General features: G+C 31.9%; 2 protein-coding genes and 1 pseudogene across 2 annotated transcripts; 1 reads left to right on the top strand and 2 right to left on the bottom strand.

Annotated features, from left to right (window-relative positions):
* The first annotated feature begins 595 nt into the window (after window positions 1–595).
* On the top strand, window positions 596–4,864 carry LOC110641227 (cinnamoyl-CoA reductase 1-like). The gene is made up of 4 exons (XM_021792870.2): window positions 596–746; window positions 1,343–1,528; window positions 1,923–2,275; window positions 4,678–4,864. Exons 1-4 carry the CDS (start codon window positions 696–698, stop codon window positions 4,862–4,864), a joined length of 777 nt encoding a protein of 258 aa, XP_021648562.1. The 5' UTR covers window positions 596–695.
* A 1,925-nt stretch (window positions 4,865–6,789) lies between these two features.
* LOC110641237 (sister chromatid cohesion protein PDS5 homolog C) lies at window positions 6,790–20,053 on the bottom strand. The gene is made up of 8 exons (XM_021792889.2): window positions 19,656–20,053; window positions 18,804–19,007; window positions 18,538–18,719; window positions 15,847–15,973; window positions 15,564–15,761; window positions 9,492–9,590; window positions 8,647–8,690; window positions 6,790–7,868 (listed from the first exon to the last, which is right to left on the bottom strand). Exons 1-8 carry the CDS (start codon window positions 19,749–19,751, stop codon window positions 7,202–7,204), a joined length of 1,617 nt encoding a protein of 538 aa, XP_021648581.2. The 5' UTR covers window positions 19,752–20,053; the 3' UTR covers window positions 6,790–7,201.
* LOC131180857 (uncharacterized mitochondrial protein AtMg00810-like) lies at window positions 9,598–11,842 on the bottom strand (annotated as a pseudogene).
* Window positions 20,054–24,178: the final 4,125 nt, after the last annotated feature.

The raw sequence follows: 24,178 nt of genomic DNA, 5'->3' as shown, positions 1-24,178 counted from the left end.
CAAAGCCCCTCTCTATAATGGGCAACAATCCCTCTCCATCGGCAAAGCCACTCTCTATGAGCAAAGCCATTCCCTAAGGGCGAAGCTAAATAAACTTTCCACCATTATCTTATTTATACTGTTAATTCTCTCAATCCTAATCTTATTATGAGTCCAACTCAATTTAGAAATAACATTAAAATAAGAGTTATACTCTATATAAAAAAAAGATATTTCTTCAAATCCCAATAAGATTTTGAGTCATAATTCTAACAATAAATAACAACTCAACTCAACTAAGCCTTTATCTCAAAAATTTATTGGGGTCGGCTACATGAATTCTCTTTCTCCACTTTAAACGATTTTGGGTTAAATTCTCAGAAATGTTTATTCGTTATAGGTCATGTTGTATTACTCTCATTCAAATCAGTTTAAATCTATCCATTCTTTTCTTTCTATCCTCTCTAACAATAAAGAACACAAAATTTAAATTCTATTAAACTTTCTAAACTAATTATACTTTCTAATTCCAATTGAACTTAAACTCTAACAAATTTTTTCTACTAATTGGGTTTTATTCTTCTTCTTCTTCTTATTTTGTTCTTGTGATAGATGATTCGAAGAATGCTCATTTGAGAGAGCTTGAAGGTGCGAAGGAGAGATTAACTCTATGCAAAGCTGATCTTCTTGATTATGAGAGCCTTAGAGAGGCCGTTATGGGGTGTGATCGAGTTTTCCACACTGCTTCTCCCATCACTGATGATCCCGTAAGATGTTTTTGCTCTTAAATTTCTATTTGGATGCCAGGAAAGGGTTTGAAAATTATTATTTAAACAAATAATAATAAAGTGATGGACATTACCCCTACCCCAACCAAATTTTTCATTAGATTGCCATCACCAAATCGTCTATGCGTTGATGGGCACCTTGCAGAGTAATAATTATCGTTACCTTACGTTTTGCATCAGTGGCCCACTTTACCTAATACTTCTCTTCATTTTTGGTAAAGTTATTAATCCTGTCTCCGTGCCTAAAATTTCTCTTTCTATATCATTAAATTTTCCATTTCATTTTCTTAATCGGAAAAACAATGGATCAATGAAAAAAAATTATAATATTTTGAACATTGCCCACATAATCTAATATATTTATTATTTTGATTGTTATACTACAAAAGATGTCTTTGTAGTATCTTCAATTATATTGGTAGAAGCTCTCTCACTAATGAATAAGAATTTCATTTTCTTAACTGGGAAAACAATGGATCAATGAAAAAATATAATATTTTTAATATTGCATATCGGACGAAAATGAATTAGATGATTTTGTTCATGAATGATGAGGAATGATTTTAATATTGAAGGAACAAATGGAGGAGCCAGCAGTGAATGGGACAAAAAATGTGATCATAGCAGCTGCAGAAGCCAAAGTCCGTCGAGTGGTGTTCACGTCTTCAATCGGTGCGGTTTACATGGATCCCAATAGGAACCCTGATGTTGTTGTGGATGAATCTTGCTGGAGTGACCTCGACTTCTGCAAGAATACTAAGGTTTATTAATTTAGAATTATATTAATATTAATTAATATCTATTTGCTTAATGATTAACATTATATGGTCAAAAATTAATTTGAACTCTGTTCGGTTGAATGAGTAATCTTTTCTTTCTAATTCAAGTAGAATATGTATATATGGCCAAGATTTAATAGCAAAGGCAAATTGCATTGACTGGTTTGAGATTTGGGATTTGCCAAGAAATTCCTAAACATACCAGAGGAGGAGTCGTTGACCAAATCTAGCCAGGTCAATGAAATTTTAATTGCTAATTAAATAGCATTTTCTTTTTTTATTTGAGGTTGGCTACCCATTTGTCCTTGATTTTTTTTTTAATTGTTTGGATACGTAGGAAACAAAAACAAAGTTTTGGTGAAAATTTTGATTGCAGGACTGGTACTGCTATGGAAAGGCCGTGGCGGAGCAAGCAGCGTGGGACGTGGCCAAGGAGAAAGGGGTGGACCTAGTGGCGGTGAATCCTGTCTTGGTGCTTGGACCACTACTGCAATCCACTGTGAATGCCAGCATTATTCACATCCTCAAGTACCTAACTGGCTCAGCCAAGACCTATGCAAATTCTGTTCAAGCTTACGTGCACGTTAAGGATGTGGCACTTGCCCACATTCTTGTCTATGAAACGCCCTCTGCCTCCGGCCGATATCTCTGCGCCGAGAACGTCCTCCACCTTGGAGAGGTGGTGGAAATTCTTGCCAAGTTCTTCCCAGCGTATCCCTTCCCCACCAAGTAATGTTCCCTCATTCTTATTGTGAATAATGATAGACCCCATATGTGTATAATTTTTTTTCTTGTGTTCACTGCGATAAGATAGTTTTTGCCTTAATTAAAGATATATAATTTCTTGTAAAATTAAGAAAGAACAAAAAATGTAATTTATAATTTAATATTACGATTTAAATCCCGATCAATCAAATGGAGTGAAATGACTTGCCAACTAATAATTAAGCCACAAATCAAGAAATTAGTGGTAGGATTATTAGGACCTCAAGTGGCATACCCTCAAGTCACAACATGACATGGATTCGATTCCCAACCTATGTTTCTGGCTTTTTGCTGCTTTCAACTTTCTAATTAGATTCTATATTGTTGGTATCAAGGAACTACTCAATTTAAAAGTTTAAGCTTAGAACAAGTTCAGACCCACTTTGTTTTGTGCTGAAATATTTAATTAACATAAGCTTTGACACTATGTCAAGAGATTTTGGCTTAAACTTGTAGATGAGGGCTCCAAGAATAGTTCTATTATAGATCTGAGGAGTGCAAAGTGTCTAGGAATAATCCTTCTTAATGGATCTTATCAAAGAACATATTAATGAGCTTGATACTATATTCAACTCAAAACCTTAAGGCTATGGGTCTTTCCCATTTATATGTCTCCAACTAATTCTATCTTTCTTCGATATGGGAATTTTACACTTGCAAATGTCCAACAATCTCTCCCTCAAGTGTAAATTTCTTCTACGTTGGGCTTACTAGGCTTGCTCCTCTCAAATGGAAGCTCTTTTTTTCTCTTTTTTTTTTAAATTTATTTTTTGTAAAATTTAAGCTTATAGATGAGAGCTCTCAGAGTAGTTCTCTATTAGTTGGCGCTTGATTTTGACTATATTATCAATAAGTGTGCATCACATTGCATTGATATTTGACTAATTTCTTAGAAAAAATATTAAAAACTTCTTGATTCTAAATTTTGTTAAGAAAAATATAGAAAATATTTGGAGGGATTTCATCTTGGTCTTAGGGTTCAACTGAAGTAATATATCTAGTTCTATACATTAACCTTGTAAGTATGCTAACAAGTTAGGTAATAATTCATTTATTTAATTTTCAAAAAAAAAAATTCATTTATTTAATTAACAAATTAGGTAATAATGCGGCACATGTATACTCAAAAAACAAAAAAGAAAACTAAAAATAACAATAGTAAAAAAAAGGCCTTTCTTGTTTCTTCTACAATTTGATTTTATAGTCTTGTTTACATAAATTTTATTAGAAATTATAGAAACTTTTCCATTTAGAACATTAAGCAACAGGAAGTATAATAATTTATTAGCGAGAGTTTTAATTCAATGATATTACAGTTATTTTCGAGATTATGAGGTCTCAAGTTAGAATCCCAATCAGAGCTTCTAAAAAAAAGTATGATAATTTTAAATCAAATAGAAATTTAATTTAAAATTTTGATAATTTTGTTAAATATTTAATAGTTGACAACAGTTTAAAAATCTAAACTTGACATTTTGGGTTGATTTCTAGCATCAGCCATTACGCATTGAAAGCTGGAAGCTGAGGAAGAAACAAATAGAAATCACTGAATAAGGCAAGTGCATTTAAGTAGTGTTGCACCTTTTGTTTTCATAGGGTGGTGGGGCAGTTGTTGCATCCACTTTGACTTATTATAAATCTCACCTACAAGGACTAGGATAGGAATTAATTATCAAACCCACAATAAAACAACACTTGGAATCATTTTGATTTAATGAAAAAAAAAAAAAAAGAAAAAAAGTAGTGGTTCCAAAGTGTCCATTACCTACTCTAATGTCTTTGTCATAAGTGAAGCTTGGAGGTCTTCTTTAACCAACCTCTTCCCATGTCTCCTGGTCGAGGAGATCTAATATACAGGCTACTTTTTTACAGGTAAGGTTAATACTTGTTGAAGGTAGAGGAGGAAATTAGGACGAATTTGAATTCAAATTAAAATTTAGGGTTAACATCATTTTGAATCTTTTTTAGTGAAGTTAAATTGTGAGTTAGACTTTGAAAAAAAAAATTAAAATACGCTTTCTTTAAAAAATTTAATTTTTATTTAATTTTTAAATTAAAATTTGCGCTGATTGAGTCAAATTTAAAGCAAATATAGATGTGTTATAAATTGTTTCAGATCAATTGAATTTGAATGAGTCAAAATTTATTATCTTTGATTGAAACATTAGAGAAATCATATGAATATTCCTTTAGTTGGGTAACTAGGGTTGACAATTGGGCAGAAACATTCATATAGCCAACATGTTCCAATAGAATTAATCATCATGCCTCATAATTAAGTCTTTTATTTTATATAAAAAGAAAATAGATTCCAATTTAATTCATGGAATTTGGTGGCTGAAATCTTGTGTTGTAAATGATTGCAGGTGTTCAGATGAGAAGAACCCAAGAGCAAAACCATACAAATTCTCCAACCAAAAGCTCAAGGAACTTGGCTTGGAATTTACAACAGTGAAGCAATGCCTATGTGAAATTGTTAAGAGCCTGCAGGAAAGGGGTCACCTTCTTATCCCAAAACCAGTAAATATTACACGCGGCCACTCAAATTTATGAATATTTTATAAAAGTTATTAAATTTTAATTTATTTTATAAAATTTATTAATTTTAATTTAATTTTATAAAAGTTATTGTGATAAAAAATTAAAGGTTATCTAGTTAACACGCTGACGTATCAACTATTTTACAAATAAAATTATCTTATTTTATTAGTTTCTTAAAAAAAAGAAAAGATACATAAAAAGCATCTAATTATCTTCTTTGCTGTCAAATCCATTCTCTTTCTCTATTTTTTTTTACTACCAGTCACTAATTAGGTAATTTTATTTATAAAATAATTGATAAGTTAACAGATTAACCGAGAAGTTTTTAGTTTTCGATCACAGTGATTTTAATGAAAATAAATTAAAGTTCAATAAATTTTATAAAAAAAATTAAAATTTAATAATTTTTATGAAAACACTCGTAAAGTTGAGTGAATTACATATCCCAAAACAGCCAGAAGGCTCTATCAGGATTCAATCCTTGCACTGGTCTATAAAACTAGAGAACAAGTTCCAAATTACCAAAAGTAGAAATTTGTAATGTGCAACTATTTGTCATTTGTATTGGAATCACCCCTTTTTTCATCTTTCTTAAATTGTTCCAAACTATCATTTTAAATAATTACGTGTTCTGATTATGTATTCTAATGAATATTATGATGCCTAATACATTAATCTTTGATTCCAATTAATAAATTTCCCAACTGCTTTCTCTTAAGACAAATGAATTTTAAATTAATAAAGTGTTGATCTCAATATCTGAAAGCCTTATAGCTCATAGCCCCTGTGAGGATTAATTTCATCACTTTGATGAGTGAGGATGTTCGAACCCCAAACCATCTCAAAAACTCTTCATGAGCTTTAGTTTAATAAATAAAACATAAAAAAAGAAATCATATATTAAATCAGGGGATGAGCGTGGCATCGTGGAGTATCCTTCACAGTAAGTTAGGGTGTCATTTCAATATTGGTGTTCCTTTGTTCTTGTGCCATTTTCGCATTTGCCAAAAAGGTTCTTTAACCTATATATATGCTGGCTTTTGTTTAAAAAGATATGAATAAATTATTTTCTTATCTACCAAAAAAAAAATCAGAATTAAGAAAATTAAATAAACAATTAACATTATAGTTGTAAAGAAAGAGATTTTTTTTTTAATTTTTATATAAAATTCAGGTGAAGGGACACTTTTCTAATCTAGGGTCAAACATACAACAAACTTCAAGTAAATAAAAATATATTTACTTTAATAAAATTAATTAGTTGGTCTTTATATTTTAAAAATATACTATTTAGTCCTCTATTTTAATAAAATTAATTAGATGGTTTATATTTTGAAAAACATATTCCTAAATAAAAAAGAAAATTTTGTTGTGTACTAAATTTGAATTTGCTTTTTTTAAAAAAAAAAAAATATTCATGTGTTTTCATTCAATTTCTTAGGCATTATTTTTGTATTTTTTCTATTAAAAAATAATTTTTCTAGTTTATTGCTTTTATTACTTAAAGATTTAAAAGAACTAATTAACATTTTTACATAGATAGTTTCTACCATTTTCTATAAAGAGAATGAAAAGGAAAATGGTGTGAGTGTAAAGGGAAAAAACCGTAAGGAGAGAAAAATAAGGAGAAAAGGATTAAAGCAATTTGGATAAAAAAAAAATAACGAGAAAGACTAAAAAGTTAATAAAATAAAATTTTATGGATTAATTAATTTATTATTTAAAATATATAAACTAACTAATTAATTTTTTTTTAAAAGGACACTAAATAATAATTTGATTAGCAGTAAAATTTATTGACTAGTAGAAAAATTGATAAAGAAACTAAATAATTTAACGAACTAAAAAAGAAGGATTAAATAATATATTTTTTAAAATACCAATAATAAGTAATTATTTTCATTAAAATGCAAAGAATAAATAGTAATTTCCTATAATTTGCAATAAATGATCTATTAGGGATTACTATAAATTAAATAAAGGAAACATTCTACAAATGACTTTTAATTCAATAGTATTAGAGTCGCCTTTAAAATTATGAAATTTTGAGTTTGAGTTCTAATTGGAGACAATAATACCAGACCGTTCTCATGAATCTCAAGCCATCAATCACAGAACAACGATCTTTTGTGGAGTCGACAAGGAAGCCTCAACACAGGAAAATTGATTTTTTAAAAACTGGCAGGAACAAAAGGAGCACACAGGAACAACCAACACCAACACTTACAAGCCTAGACTGCAGTTCGATTGTGTTGGTTACCAGAATGCAGTTGATGAACATTGGGCCTCAATGTTCTCAAAAAGATATTTCATAGCAAGTACTTTGTTAATTTGTTTCTGCAGAAAGCACTATGGAAGCTCATTCATATTCCTTAGCCAGTGACGCTCCTGATCCTCAGCCTCTTTAATGGCATTATCAACCTTTTGCACCACAAGCTTCATTGCATTTATACGCTTTTCAGCCTCCCCCATGCGTTTTTGCAGTGCCACTAGCTCCATGAGTGCATCTTCCAGCTCCTTGGTTGCTGCTTTTATGACCAACATGCTACTTGCTTTTACAGACTTGAGCATAGAACGCATCCCAGCAATCCTTTCTACTTCAGAAATTTTTTCTAATGGCTGGGTAAGCCATGAAAGCTTTAGCTTTGTAGCCTCCAAATCTTTCATTTCATTTTGGAGGACTTTAATCTCAGAGACAGTGAGAGGAATGTCAGTGCTTTGTAGTCGGCGAACAACATCAGAGACAATTTCAAGCAAACAAGCCCTTACTGATGGTGACTTGTACTGGCAGTTAGCCGCAATATCACCATACTTGGCAAATATAGCTGTAAGTACAGGTGCAACACTAGCCTTGACTTCATAGCCTTGCACAATCGTTGTTCCACTGCATACATTGCTTCCTCCATTATTAGCTGGAAATGTGTCTTCAGAGGATGGGATCTGCATCCCTTGATTCTGCTGCTTTTCTTTTTGACAACTCCATGGGTTCACAGATTGGTCTTGTTGCTGAATATACCTGCAAAATTTCGTTATTACATCAGAAAACAACTGAAAAAAAATTAAGGTGTAACCATTCAATGTGACCAATTTCTAAAATTGAGGATTACAGCAACTAACAAAACTCGATAAACTTTTCTAACTATATATATATATATATATAGATAGAGAGAGAGAGAGAGAGAGAGAGAGAGAGAGAGAGAGAGAATCCATTTCCTGTCACATAGAAGACTGACAAAATTCACTCAGGTAATATGACCAAATGGAGAAAAAGACTTGAAACCTTTCAAAGCTTTTTATGAGATAACTTGGCTATATTAGAATAACAATGTTACATAGCACATTAACTACATAACAACATTTCTTTTCCAACAAATGAAAAGTTTTTTACTACAATGTTTAAATCTATGGAGAAATTCTAAGCATTTCCCAAAATTTTATCTATGGATTGCTTTTAATAAATCACCAGTGCAATGACAGCACGATAACTGGGCAAATAGCCAGCCAGTTGTCCGTTACTGTACTGCAGCTGCAAACCAAATTATCTGGATCTGGTTTGCCTTCCAAGAAAATCAATCATTTTAAGATATGACTATCGGTTACAGCAGCTAAATGGACCTGACAAGAAAATAAAATGAGTTTTTGCATAATTGGATGAGATTAAATAGAAATACAGAGATTGACACATCAAAAACAAATTATTATGAAATTATTTGGAAACTTCAATATAAACTACAGAATATAGTGAGAGATGCTCTGGTCATAGAAGTTCAACAACCATAGAAAGCAAAACTTACAGTTTAAGTGAAGAACCCGCACTCAGAAAGTCTACTGATTGTCCCTGTTAATATATGTATTACTTGAGGATTAATGCATTTACATCAGAAAAGGCCAAAGCATTTCAATCAACTAAAATATAAAATTATTCATGAACATGCCAATAGTATTATGGGTATATCTTCTATATCAACTGTTCAGATTAGAAGCAGAGGAAGGGGGGATGTGAACTGAATAACCTATTTAATTATCCCACCAGGATCTGTCACAAGAGCGTTATAAGTTTAAAACTAATCTCTACATCTTGAGTCTTTAGTGAACTTTTATTTAATAGAAAATATCTTATGGAGTACTAATTAGCCATGCAACACATGACATTGTTACACCTTACATATTACCTTTACATCCAGCTTGAGTTTCTTCTTTGTATTCCTTTAATTTATTAAGATTAAATATTTATCTACGTATTGAACACACTGTGTCCCAGATGACAACATAACTTTCTGCTTAACATAACTTCAAAAAATTATGCAGTAAATAGGAAAGTGATTTGTATTTCAAAAAGGTGATGTAAGTACAACACATCTCATAAATGGGAAAGGATTCACTCTTATTATCAGAATGCAAATGCTGAGGAAAGCATCCATATACACTGCAAGAACTAAAATAATAAGACAAAACAATTATAACCACAAATTTAGCATGATTTCATCAAGAGGGTAGAGCATGGTTAACAAAAAACAGAGTTCTGTTATGGTGAATTATAATTTCTTTATTAAAAACAAAGGGAAATCTATGGCCAGAATATACCATTCATGTAAATAGGACCGCAAGAAAGAAAATTTGAGATCACTTTCAGTTGTACCTTGTCAGTAGTTTCTTCAGTTCCAGGATTTTCAGATGTAGTTTTGCACCTAAGCCTCTTCCCACCCATACATTGGATAGCTGGTCTTTCATCATTAATCTGTTGAAGTATGCATCAGGTAGAGAAATGTATCCCGAGAAACATGAGTCAGATGTTTGTCCATGGATTGTTAATATACTGAATAGATAATTGCTATTCACAGGTTACAGCATCCTGATATCCTTAAATACATAGTTATCTTCTCATCTGTTAACTAAATTTTATTTGTCATATGTCACTGGAACTCCTTGTTCCAAAAGAAGTTGGTTATGCTATTTGATATACCATTGCTACCTATAATTAGAGGCGGCCATGGTCTGGTTTGGAACAGGAACAGGACCAGTCCAACTCAACCAAAATGAAACCGGTCAAACCTGGATTGACTGAAACCGTAGTTGAACCAGACTGGACACGATCGGTCTGGTTCCCAGCTAAAACTAGATCTTCTTCCCTTGGAAAAAAAAGAAATTAAAAAGTACCCTTCAACATGGTTCTGGTCCCCCTGACCCAGGAACCGGAACCGCTGATCCAGTTTTGGTTCCAACCCATATTGAAGAAGAAGAGAAGAACAGAAAAAGAAGACAATTGAAGAATTATATGGCTTGATTATTCCCTTCAAGCTGATTTGGGTATATGTACTTGTATACAAGAAACTAAAAAGGAAGAAATAAAGAATACATCCCTTAATTACAACCATAATTACTGTACAAGATTATAACCCTGATTATGCACATAATCACTACAAATTTGGTCTATTTATAGCAAGTATCTCAGCACTCCCCCTCAACCTGGAGGACATATATCATATGCTCCAAGCTTGCTACAAATGTATTCAATTCGAGGACCCCTAAGAAATTTAGTTAGGACATCTGCCAATTGATCATTTGAATTGACAAAACTGGTGATAATATATCCAGACTCAATCTTCTATTTGATAAAGTGACAATCCACCTCAATATGTTTAGTTCTTTCGTTGAAAACTAGATTAGAGGCGATATGTAGGGCAGCTTGATTGTCACATATCAATTTCATTTGTTTAACCTCCCCACACTTCAATTTTTGAAGGAGTTGCCTTAACCAGATAAGTTCACATGTTGCTAAAGCTATAGCCCGATTTTCTACTTCTGCACTTGACCTAACAACCACATCCTGCTTTTTACTTTTCAAGGATATTAAATTTCCACCAATCATTATACAATATCCTAAAGTAGATCGTCTATCTGATGGGAGCTTGCCCAGTCTGCATCTAAATATCCAACAATTTTTTAGTGACCTTTATCTTCATATAACAAACTTTGTCCTAGAGCTCTTTTGATGTACTTGAGAATACAAATAACTGCATCTCAATGGCCACTGCATAGTGCCTGGAGAAACTAACTAACCACACTCATAGCAAAAGAAATGTCAGGTCGTGTGATTGTAAGATAGTTGAGTTTACCAACTAGTCTTCTATATCTTTCAGGATTTTCTAATGGCTCCCCCCATCCAAGAACAAGTTTGACATTCGGGTCCATGGGAGTGTCTACATGTCTACAGTCTAACATCCCAATCTCCTCCAATATATCCAAAGCATATTTCCTTTGAAAAATAGCAATACCCAACTTTGATTGTGCCACTTCTATTCCCAAAAAATATTTTAACTTCCCCAAGTCCTTAGTCTGAAAGTTACGAAATAAATACTGTTTGAGTTGGGAAATTCCATCATGATCATTTTCTGTGATGACAATATCATCAACATAGACCACCAAATAAATACATTTGCCATGACCATCATGTCGGAAAAATACTAAATGATCAGTTTCACTCCGAGTCATTCCAAACTGTTTAACCACAGCACTAAACCAACCAAACCGTGTTCGTGGAGACTGCTTAAGACCATATAAAGACTGTTTAAGATGACATACCAAGTCAGACTACCTCTGAGCAACAAATCCTAGTGGTTGCTTCATGTATACTTCTTCGGCTACTTCGCCATGTAAGAAAACATTCTTAATGACTAGCTGATGAGGGGTCCAATGTTGAATTGCAGCTAAGGAAATGAGATGATGAATAGATGCAATCTTAGCTACTAGAGAGAATGTATCATTGTAATCAAGCCCATATATCTGTGTGCACCATTTAGCAACTAATTGAGCTTTAAGCCTGTCAATTTTGCCATTAGGTCCCACCTTGACTGTATAAACTCATCTACATCCAACAGTAGATTTTCCCTGTGGTAGTGGCACCAAATCCCAAGTTCCATTATTATAGAGAGTAGTCATCTCCTCAACCATTGTAGCACACCACCCTAGATGGTCCAATGCTTCTCTAACAGTCTTCTCTAACAGTCTTTAGGATAGGTACATTAGACATATTGGAGATAAAAGCATAGTAAGAGGGAGACAAACGGTGATAACTCAAAAACTTATAAATTGGATGAGGATCACGAGATGATCTAATGCCTTTTCGAATGGCAATAAGAGTGACCAATGTTGGTGATGGTGGATCGAGCAATGAATCACCAGGATCTGCTTCTGTACCTTTATCATATGAAGGTGTATTGTGAATATTAACAGGAGGATGAGTACGACGAGAGGAGACTTGGAGAGGAGGTAGATTGACTCGAAGTGGTGGAATAGCGGGAACTGGAAAGGCATTAAGAATGATATTTATGTCTGTTGTGTTGGATGAAAAGTAGGGAGATATTTCAAAAAAAGTTAGATCTGCTGAGACAAAATATCTATTTGTAGTTGGATCATAGAATTTGCATCCTTTTTTAAGACGAGAATATCCTAAAAAGACACACTTTACTAATTTAGGTTGGAGTTTGTCTTTGTCGGAAGTGTGATCATGAACAAAACATATACATCCAAACACACGTAGAGTTAATTGATGGGAATTCTGATATGGAAATAAGACTGAATAAGGACTTTGATGCTACAAAATGGAAGATGGCATTCTGTTAATCAAATAACAAGCAGTAAGAGCAGCATCCCCCCAAAAGCATAAAGGAGCATTATGGTGTATCATGTATGAGTAAGGTTCAGGTAGTTTCAATGAGATGCCTATTTTTCCGCTCAGCAACCCCATTTTGTTGAGGGGTATAAGCACAAGAAGTTTGATGAGAAATGCCCTAAGAAGACAAGAAATGAGTAAAGGGAGAGGAGAGATATTCTCTTGCATTGTCACTGCGTTAAACTTTTATTAAAACACCAAACTGATTACGAATTTCAGCACAAATTTTGAGAGAGAGAGAATAATTCAAAATAATTTTTCATTAAAAATAACCAAGTGTAATGAGAATAATCATCAATAAATGTAACAAAATAATTAAATCCCAAAGTCGAACTAACACGACTTGGACCCCAAATGTATGAATGAACAATGTCAAACGTAGAGGTAGCTCTATTATTGACTCGCTTGAGAAAGGAAGCATGAGTTTGTTTCCCAAGTTGACATGACTCACATTCTAAAGAAGACAAAGTAGAAAAACTAGGAACTATTTTCTGTAACTTGCCAAGACTTGGATGGCCCAAACAACTATGAATAAGATTAAGAGAAGTTGTGGAAGGAGAAGCTGTGGAAGCAAAAGCAGCTGGAGGATTTGGAGTAGAGAAATGGTACAATCATTGTGACTCATGTCCTGCTCCAATCATCTTTCCCGAACCCCAGTCTTGCACAACAATAGAGTCAGTGGTAAAGGTGATAGAAGAATTAAGGTTTTTAGTCAACTTACTAATGGAGATTAAGTTACATAGATATTCAGGGGTGAATAAAGCTGTAGTTAAGGGAATAGAAGGAAGAAGATTTACTTCTCCTATTCCTTCAACTACTGTTTATGAGCCATTAGCTAAGGTGACTTTAGGTAATATGGAAGGAGAAATAAGAATGGAGAAAAGATGGTTATTAGCAGATATATGATTAGAGGCATTAGAGTCTAGGATCCATGGACCAGTGGATGAAGACTTGGTTAGACAAGCAAAGGAATTACCAGAGTAAGAGATGTTGGCTGAAGGAGACTGTTGCTTAGCTACCTAATACTATAGATATTCTCATAGTCTGCTCCAGTTAAGGTGACTGAATTAAGTGCACCATCCTTTGCATCAAGGAAAGCAAACCAACACCACTAGATTGGACTATATGTGCAGTTGATCAAACACCACTGTTGGATTGATTGGCATGTGGTGGTCAACCGTAGAGTGCCCAACAGGTATCACGAGTGTGACCACCTTTATCACAGTGGGTGCAATGAGGTCTCCTCCCTTTGCCTTTTCTGTAACCTCCCTATCCTTATCGATTTCCTAGCAGATACATCCTCCAAAGTAGGGATAACTGAACTAGTCAATATTTGATCTCTCATAGAACTAAGATCAGAACGAAGTCTAATCAATGCCAAAACCATAAAAAATTTATCACGCTATTGTTCAGTGACACTATCAGTAAAGGGCATGAGAAAATTAAATTCATCTTTCAGTGTTTCAACCTGCCCCAAAAAACTGGCCATATCCTAATGATTTTGTTATAAATGGACTATATCTGACACAACCTTATAAATACGTTGCACATCATTAGTATATAGTGTTTTGGCCTTAGTCCAGACCTTGCAACAAGTTTTACAGGACTGAAAAAAAGTGAGTAATTTGGGATCTAATGAGTGCCATAAGAGACTACATAATTGAGTATCAATTTTAGTCTAACTTGTATGTTCTATTAGAGCAACACTTAGATGGTCATCATATCCCTGCCCCATAAACCATAACTCTACTGATGCAGCCCAAGACATATAATTGTTACTTCCTTGTAACTTAATGGTTGTTATAGTTGGTGAGCTAGAAATAGAAGAGAAGAAAGGTTTGAATGCACCTGTGTCTGATGGCTCTGCAGTTTGGAATGCACCTGTTTCTGATGACTCTACTTTGTCAAACATGTTGAATATACCACAGAGATAAAAATTGTTGAAAAAGTATCATAGGTTAGTGAACAGGGAAAACCAAATCACTGCTTCCCCTTTAGAAAGGAGAAAATGAAGGACCTAGAAGAGGTGTTGGTATAGGGATGAGTCGTCGGCTTTTGGCGAGGTGGCTAGAATTGATTCCGACAAGAAAGGTGGTCGGAGCTGTCGTCCCGCGCCGGCACATGTAGCGAGCTTTGGAGAACCTGTGACAGCACGTGGGAGTCACTGGCGAGGATTCCGGTGATGAAAGTCAGGTGGAAGGCCGATTGGGGAACGACAAGACCTTCTAGAGGGGCAGTGAGGCTCACTGCTTCAAAAAACTTGTCACACTTGAATAGCAGTCCTGTTTCTTACAAGGACTGAGCACGAGAAAGAAGAGCAGGCCTTTTTAAGGCTCTGATACCATATTGACGAAGAAGAGAAGAACAGAAAAAGAAGACAATTGAAGAATTGTATGGCTTGATTATTCCCTTCAAGCTGATTGGGGTATATATACTTGTGTATAAGAAACTAAAAAGGAAGAAATAAAGATTACACCCTTAATTACAACCATAATTACTGTACAAGATTCTAACCCTGATTATGCACATAATCACTACAAATCTGATCTATAATCACCACAAATCTGGTCTATTTACAGCAAGTGTCTCAACAACCCAGAATTTGTAGCCAGCCCTACCCACAGATGTTGGTCTTTGTTACATAGATGCTACTAGCTTTAATGCAAAACACTGAAGGAAACCAGCACAACATTTAAATAGGTAATATGGAGGTTATTAAAAAAAAAAAAAAAGAAAATAAAAGAAGTGAACACTATAGTTTCACAATCTCCTATCAAATCAAAGGAAAACTGAAAATTTTAATAGAAGGCAATGGAATGCCAAGCAAATCTTGACCAAAAGGGCCCTAGTGCCCTAGTCTACTTTCCAGTAACTCATAGAATGAGCAGCATGAAGATTCAGAATCAGTGAAAAGGTTTGGAGCACTAGACTGGTCATAGACTCCCAAAGCATCCAGGCAGATGCAGAAGTCCTTTTCTTTTTTACTTCTTTCCCCTCACTAGAGAAGTACAAATTGAATACAATTATAAACATACTCACCAAATGTTCCTCAGAACCAGGGACATCAAAAGACTTGATACAATCAGTTGCATTTTGGCAAATAGAACCAACTATTTGATCATAACTGTCCACAGGAACTCCTAAGCTGCTCACTGCTTTCAAAATATAAGGTTCAATCCTTGCAGCACAATTTTTTATTACTTCCTTTCCTAACTTCCAGGACTTTGGGAAAACATTCTGAGAAAAAGTTGTTGCTAATCAGCATCATCACTGAAAATTAAAATGCAATTCAATATTGTAATCAGGGAAAATTAATTATTACCTGATTTTCCTTTCTCACACTGGCTAAAAGGGGAACAAGAATCTCCAAAGAAATATCATCACTTTCCAAGATGGCAATGGTCATTGTTGTCACCATGGCATCTAATACAACTTCTGAGTTGTTTGACCTTAAAACAAATATACATATATAAATTGAACACTTACAATACAATGATCACTCATTAATATAACCAGAAAAGCTAGAAGGGGTTGGATCCTTGACATTCAACACACAGTAAGAAATACAAAGAACAAAATGAGTCAACAACTGCCCTCTCAGCAACAAGATCAGGCATTAAAAAAAAAACTGATAAGAAGACCATACTAATCACAACAAAGAACAATGCTTTTGATTCCTCAAAAGAATGACTATGATAACCTGCATTCTCAGCCCTCACACCACCTTTTCCAAAATAACACGTCAACTTAATTATTAGTAATAATTGATGACAGTTAGTTTTCTCCTCTATGGTGTGGCCAACACTGATGTGGCCAACACTGATGTGGCAGTCAACTGTAAGGATCGTTAGATTTTTACTTTTTTTTTTTTGGTTACTCAAAATTTCCAACCGCATTTGAACATTTTTTAAAAAACTAAAAATAAATAAACAAGGAAAAAAAACCAGTAACAAATTAAATTATGAAAATTATTGAGAAAATTAAATTTTAAGATCCTGTCAGCTTTAGTTTTGCTCTAGTCAACTTAAGAACTATTAAACAATAAGAGTACACTATGTCAACAAAGGCACATAGTTTAGGGAGTGAAACTAAAAGATGGCTAATCGTTATAAATGTTTAAGTTCATGGAGTGGCCACAGTTGGTATTTGGTATTAAAAGAAGTGGCCACAATTGACAAACATTGTGCGGTTTGGATTTTTGTTGCTATTAGTACAAAAATAAGAAGAAAAAAAAAAAGAGCTCCAAACCAGGCACAGGCACCAAATCATCCTCTTTAAAGAAAGAAGAGAAAGAGGACAAAAATGTGCATAAGAAAATAATTTATTGTTGAAGGTCCCTTTCACCTTGCATCAGTCGATCAAACATCCCTTACCAATTCCAATCTCAATTGCGTAAATATAGCTCAAAGGGTCAGCCATTGATAGAATACCCTTACAAGGCAAGAATACCTCTTTACCACCCCACCTACAACAAATATGTAGCTGCTTACAACCACAACCACCCATTCCCATTAGCACCTTCAATATCAGTTCCTAAGTCCTATCTAATGCAGCAAATGATGAGTGCTCAGTCTACATCTCGCGCTGGTGAATAGGACTTTTTGCACAAAAAAAGAGGGTATCTATAGTTCCCAATCCACAGTTTTATCCATATAGTTTCAGCCCAGCAATGAAAGAGTGATCCTAGAACCACAAGGCTGAAAAATTATAAGATAAATTTCCTAGAACAAACAAAAAATTGAAGGCCATATACCAAGTACCAACCAACTGCAGCAACAACAATAATATAATCTATAGCACTATTTAAACAAATTTGAGAGCTCGAAGAAAACATTTCCCAAATCTATATCTATATATATATATATATATATATATATATATATATATATATATATATATATATATATATATATATATATGAAGTAGTAAAGTATTCCCAAAAGTCTGACACGTGACATTCTCTTTTATTTTCTTTCGTAGTATTGCCACGTAACCTTCTCTATTATATGTAATGTAAGTTATATTATCCTATTAATACTTTAATAAGTAGCCATTATTATAAGGTAACTTACAATATATATATATATCGAAAGAGAGATTTTAATTATTACTATTATGAAATCTTTATTGAAAAGTTTGAGAGATAAAAGTAATAAAAATAAAATTTGAAATAATTAATAAAAAATTTAAAATATTATATTATTTTTATATATGAAAATCAAAAGAAAATATACAAATTAAAATTATTAATAGTCACGTAAATTAGCACTTGCAATTCCCATCTGATACGTGGCATTCTTTTATAGTATTGCCATGTAAAATTCTCTATTATATGTAAATTATAAATTATTTAATATTTATCCTATTAATATTATAACAAGTAACCATTATTATAAAGTAACTTACAATATATTAACATATATTAATTACATATATTTATATCTATATTATATATAGCGATAGATTTTAATTATTTTTACTATAAAATCTTTATTAAAAAGTTTGAGAGATAAAAGTAATAAAATAAAATTTAAAATAATTAATAAAAAATTTAAAACATTACATTATTTTTATATATTAAAATTATATATATATATATTAAAATTATTAATAGCTAGGTGCATTAGCATGAGCAATTTCCTAGTGAAATATAAAACAGAAGCATTGGTACGTATGTATATGCCTAGTTGTATATTACCATCACAGGTATGAAGAAACTTTCCCTATAAAAACATGCATAGATATTGGTAAGGTTGTAAATTTTGTCAAAGACTATCAATTCCATGAATGGGTTGATTATAATAAATTTATGAAACTTTAAATGTTTAGAAAATCCCACATAAAATCAAACCTCAAACCTAATGGTTTTTAATTTTGATCTCTGTTTGAGCCTCAGAAACTTCAGAAATAAAATTGCGAAGGTAAAAGCAAAAATTCAATCCAAAATTTATCTCCAGTCAGTCAGCTAAATCTGCAAGAGACAACAAGCAAAACCAGACCATTTTTACCTTACCTAGTAATTCTCAGAAAAAGTTGAAACATCTCAATAATCAAAGCATGACACTCAAGGTCCATCATCACCAAAATTGCCCTTGTTTTTGCCATGGTAACAAGGACTAACACCACCTTTGAGTAACAGCAGCTGGACGTATGAGAAAGTTTATGAAACACAGCTACAATCAGATGAAATATTTCCTGCACATCCATGAAGCACAAATAAGCATAAGAACTCTTCTATTAAATGTCCATATAAAAACTGCTATTAGATATTCAGTTCACCTTCATTTTTTCATCATCATAAGGAGCATCCGGAGCTGTTATTCGTATAATCTCACTAATGCAAACAGCAACAGAAACTTTCACATCTGTATCTGAATGCCTCAAAAGTTTATCAGAAACCAACGCATTCCTCAAAGGTGAAAGTGCAGCAACCATTGACTGACGAGGTGATTGATCCACCTTTGAGAGAGAAACCTCAACTCTCTAAAAGACATAACAAAGAAGGAAGAAGAAAATACAAGTATCAGGATCAAAATAAACTGGAAAAGAAAAATGATATCAAGAAAAATATATTGAAAACATCAAATGCAAATCCTGCTACGTGACAGAAGTGAAATGTTCCATTAAATTTAGAAAAAAAAAAATCAATTTTAAAGCATTACATACTAGAGCAAATATAATCTCATTTTCTTAATGTTATTCTCAGTTCTTATTAACAGCCATGTTCACCAAATACAGTAAAGTTTACACAGCCAGACAATTAACAGAGATCCCAAATTGCTAGAAACTACCAAGTGGGTTCCCTTTCTATAAGAAGTTTTCAAAAAAGAATAAAAGAAAGAACATTTTTTATTTTATTTTTGCAATATATGCCTCCACCCCTCCAAACCTGGGGGAGAGGGGTTAAAATTGATTTAAAGCAGAATCAAATAAAATAAAGGAACCGATAAAATACAAAAAAAAAAAAAAAAAAAAAGAACAGTTCAAATATCTAATCAGGCCTTGACAATAACCCAATTTTTTTTTAGAAAAAAAAATTCAATTCATGAACAATTAAATAAACAGAAAACATAACATAAATGTGCAGCCTACATTATAATAAATGAAAATAAAGAAATGGGTATCGCTTACTTCAAGAATAGACAGAAGCTCATCAATGGAAAATGGTGGGTTAAGGAGTTTATTCCCACCATCCATCAGTTGTAGTTCAAGCTCCTTTCCCGCCATTTTGTGTTGCTTCCTCAGATACTGAAAGAAACCCAGAACAAATAAACCATGACGGAGACAGACCCAGAAAGGAAATGGAGAAAAGGCAAAATTGTAAGAAGTGATATTGTAAGGCTTTTTGAATTGAAATGGAAAAGAGAAATATATTTTTGAATGATAGGAACCACCAAGCAACTGAGTCGCCAGTGAAACAAACACTTTGGCTTTCGGTTGGATTCAATTTGTGAATTTTGAGTAGCAAGCGGGGCGGGCTATTAGTACCCGTTGGGTTCCAGTTCCGAGTTCCGGAGTGGAAAACAACTGGAATTTTAACTCAGAGAGGACGAAAATAAAATAGAAATAAAATAATATATTTTCCAAAATTTTAAAAATTAATAAATTTATTGAAATTTAAATATTTTTATATTTTGAATTCAAAAATATTTTTAATTTCATCAAATTATTTTTTATCTTTTTATCTCTTTTCATTGAGGGAAAATGATAAGTTAAGTTTTAAAAAATTATAAAATATTTATTATATTTAATAAAAATAAAATTAAAATTAAAAAAATTAATTAATACTCTTTAATTTTTTTTTAAAGTGATAAATAATTTTAGATAAAATAATTTATAAAAAATTACAAATAAAAATAAATGAAAAGAATAATAATTATGTAAGTTTTTTTTTATATGATGAATTTATAATCCATAATACATGCATATAATGAGATTATAAAAAATACTTATAATTGAATTTAACAATAATAAATTACTTTCTATTTTGATTGACTGTAAAATAATATAAAATTTATTATTTCTTTTTATATGATGAATATATAATCTATAATACATACAAAAGATAATGAGATTATAAAAATACTTATAATTGAATTTAATAATAATAAATTACTTTCTATTTTGATTGACTGTAAAATAATATAAATTTTATTATTATTTAAAGATTTTCTATTTAAATCTAAATTTTAATTTATTAAAAAATATAAATATATTATAAATATTATTAATTCAATTAAAAATTAAATCAATTAATATAATTTTCTAAAAGGAAACTACAATTTTCCTTTTTTGTCGTTAATTTTTCTTCAAAAATTTGAATTTTGATAGGTTTTAAATTCCTAATAAAGAATCATACTTTTTTTTTTCTAACTTAAAACTCTTTAAACGCCTTTTTTTTTTTATATTCTTTTTAGACCTTAATTTTTCTTCAAATTTTAGAATTTAATAGGTTTTAATTCCCAATAAGGCATCCTACTTTTTTTTTCCAACATAAATTCTTTGGTTTAATTTAGAATAAAATATCTTAACATCACCTATTTTTACTATTATATTTATTAAGGCGATAATTAATTTAATTAATAAAAATTTATATAGACTAATATACCATTTTATAATCATTATTTATATTTTAATTTAATTAAAATTCCACGTTTATATCATAAAATATAACTTATCTTTATCTTATATCTTATTTAATAATTATTAAAAATAATAAAAGAAAAAAACCTAACACCTTTAATTTAAAAAGGGAAATTATTAAAAAAATATGTACTTTAAATTTTTTTTATATCCTATACTAATTAAATTACCATGTAAATTCTTGTTAACCCCATGAGCTCATACGAGAATGAATTTTGATGATAGTAAAACTCAACTAGAATCAAATTAACATTGCTTAAGCGTTGTATTTTTCTAAAGATGAAGTAAAAGATTCATGAAAATAATGGACTTTGCTTTAAAGAAAAGATGACATTCTAAGATAACACAAAATGAATCAAAGACAAAGAAGAGAAAATGCTACCTTCCAAGCTACATTGAAGATCAAATTGAAGGTACATATAGTTTGAATATAGTTTAAGGATTTTAAGAATATTTGTGAAAATAATTGAGGAGTAGAGCCAATGAAATCATTTTTTATTTCCTCAAATATTTATCCTAAGTTTTTAAAACTTGTTTTTAATCATTGAATGGTCTAAAAGTATTTTATTTTGGTTTGGTGAAAAGTTTTAATTTTTCAAAGTTAAGCAGAAAAGTTTTTTTCTGATATGCTAACTGGTTTGCTATTACTTCTAGTAAACAAACTAGTTTGCTAACTGATTCAACTCTGCAATATCGCAGAAAATGACAAAATAACTACTATTTTCTTAAAATTTGAAAGTGTAACATTCAAATGAGTTCTCAAACTGTTAGAAATGATTTAAGGCTATAAATACACTTACTCTTGGTCATTTTGCTCTTAATGAAAGTTGTTCTACTGCTTCTAACTTCTTAAAATTATTAAAGCTTTCATTCAAAGTGCTCCAATTGTTTTTATTGCTCAATCATTGGCATATTTACTCATTTCTTCTTTATAGATTCTGTTGTAAAAAGTGAGAGTGAGTTTTTAAACACCTTATTATCATTTATGAGAGGTCTTTCAAGCACCTAGTGAAGCTTGAAGGTATAAAGTGTTTGGGATAACACTTGATAGAAGTGTGAAGCTACTTGTAAAAGCTTTGGTGTGAAGATTTGTAAAGGGCATTTGTCTCTTGCCTTTAAAAGAGAAGAATAATGAAGTGAAGACTCAAAGTGGAATCTTTGAGAGAGTAGATGTAAGCTAGTTAGGCTGATACTCTATAAAAATTCTGTGTTCAATTCTCTCAATCATTACTCTTTAAATTCCTATATTTTATTTTCTGATTGAGCTGATTTTACTGAACTGAGAACTGATCCAGTTTACTATTATATTTGCTAAAAAAACTGACATAATCTGTTATTGTTGTATCTGCTGAAGAACTAGTATAATTTGATTACTACTGAGTCTGCTAAAAACTGATATAACCTGTCTTCTATTCTATTTGTTGTGCTGAGACTTAGTTCTGTTTAATGCTCTATTTACCGAATAATGATATATTCTGCTAGAATAATATACTGAACTTACTTAATTTCAATTTGTATCAATTATTTGTTTGGTTATTTACACGCACACACTTTGAATTATAGAACTTAAGTGAACCAAGCCACAATTTTTCAAGAAAGTTTTGAGTAAGAACTGAAAAATTATTTTTAGTCCAATTCACCCCCCTTCTTGGACATATTTGGGACATCAATTTGGTATCAGAGCTTGTCTCTCTTACTTGAGGCTTAAACACCTTAGAGTGAACGACACACATGGCCGATTCATCCAGTAATTCTGCTGGCATACCTGCTCCCTTAGCAAAAGTTTATTCAATCACTAGACAACCACTTTTTAATGGCATAAATTACTCTTTTTGGAAAACCAGGATGAGAAACTTTATACAATCTGTTGATATTGATGCTTGGAGAATAATTAAAGATGGTCCTTATGTTCCTTATAAAACTGGTGAAGGAAATATGTAAATTCCTAAAGCTGAAGTTGAATTTGATGATAATGATTGGAAGAAAATTTCTATAAATGCCAAATCTATTAACATTCTTCATTTTGCTCTTGATATTAATGAATATAATCATATTTCAAGTTGTCAAACTACTAAAGAGATATGGGACAAACTAGAAGTGACATATGAAGGAACCGATGTGGTGAAAGAGTCAAAGGCAAATCTCCTCATTCGTGACGATGAGCGAAGCCTGATGAAAAAATAACTAAAATGAGTACAATATTTATAGATCTTGTCAATCTTCTTAAGGCTCTTGGAAAGGAATTTGAAGAACTAGAACTTGTAAAGAAAATCTCGAGATCATTGCCAAAATCATGGGAAGCAAAGACTACTGTGATTCAAGATACTAAAGATTTTTGAAAATACACCTATGATGAGCTAATTGGTTCTCTCATTGCACATGAGATGATTTACAAAAAAGATGAAAATGAAGGTGATCAAAAGAAAAAGAAAGGCATAGCTTTCAAATATAAAAAAGTTAAAGAGAAAAAGAAAGGTGTTGCTTTCAAAGCTAGTTCAAGTGATAAATCCAGTGCTTCAAGTGATGATGATGAAGATATGGCTATAATAGTCAAGAGATTCAAAAGAGCATTTAAGAAAGGTGCTAGCAAGTACAAGAAATTCATGAAGAAGTACACTCCAAAGTCTCCAAATCCAAAGGATTCGAGTGAAGTTGTTTGTTATGAGTGCAACAAACCAGGTCACATCAAGCCAAAGTGCCCTACTTTAAAGAAGAACAAATTTAGAAAGGATAAAAGTAAAAAGGCAATGACAGCATCTTGGAGTGATAGTGACTCTTCATTAAATAATGACACAAGTGATAGAGATATTGGAAACACTTATATGATGGCAATTGAAGAAAAAGCCGAGAGCTCTCACATTGGAGATAGTGATAATGAGGTAAATCTTGAACCCTCTAATGTTAATGAGTTAGAACTTGCTTTTGTAAAAACATATGATAAATATAGATCTTTTAAAAAGAAATGCAAACTTTTTGAGATATGAAAATTTTGAATTGAGATCAGAAAATAT

Source organism: Hevea brasiliensis, chromosome 6, assembly GCF_030052815.1.
Source record: "Hevea brasiliensis isolate MT/VB/25A 57/8 chromosome 6, ASM3005281v1, whole genome shotgun sequence".
Lineage (NCBI taxonomy): Eukaryota > Viridiplantae > Streptophyta > Magnoliopsida > Malpighiales > Euphorbiaceae > Hevea > Hevea brasiliensis.
This window is presented reverse-complemented; position numbering and strand designations above follow the sequence as displayed.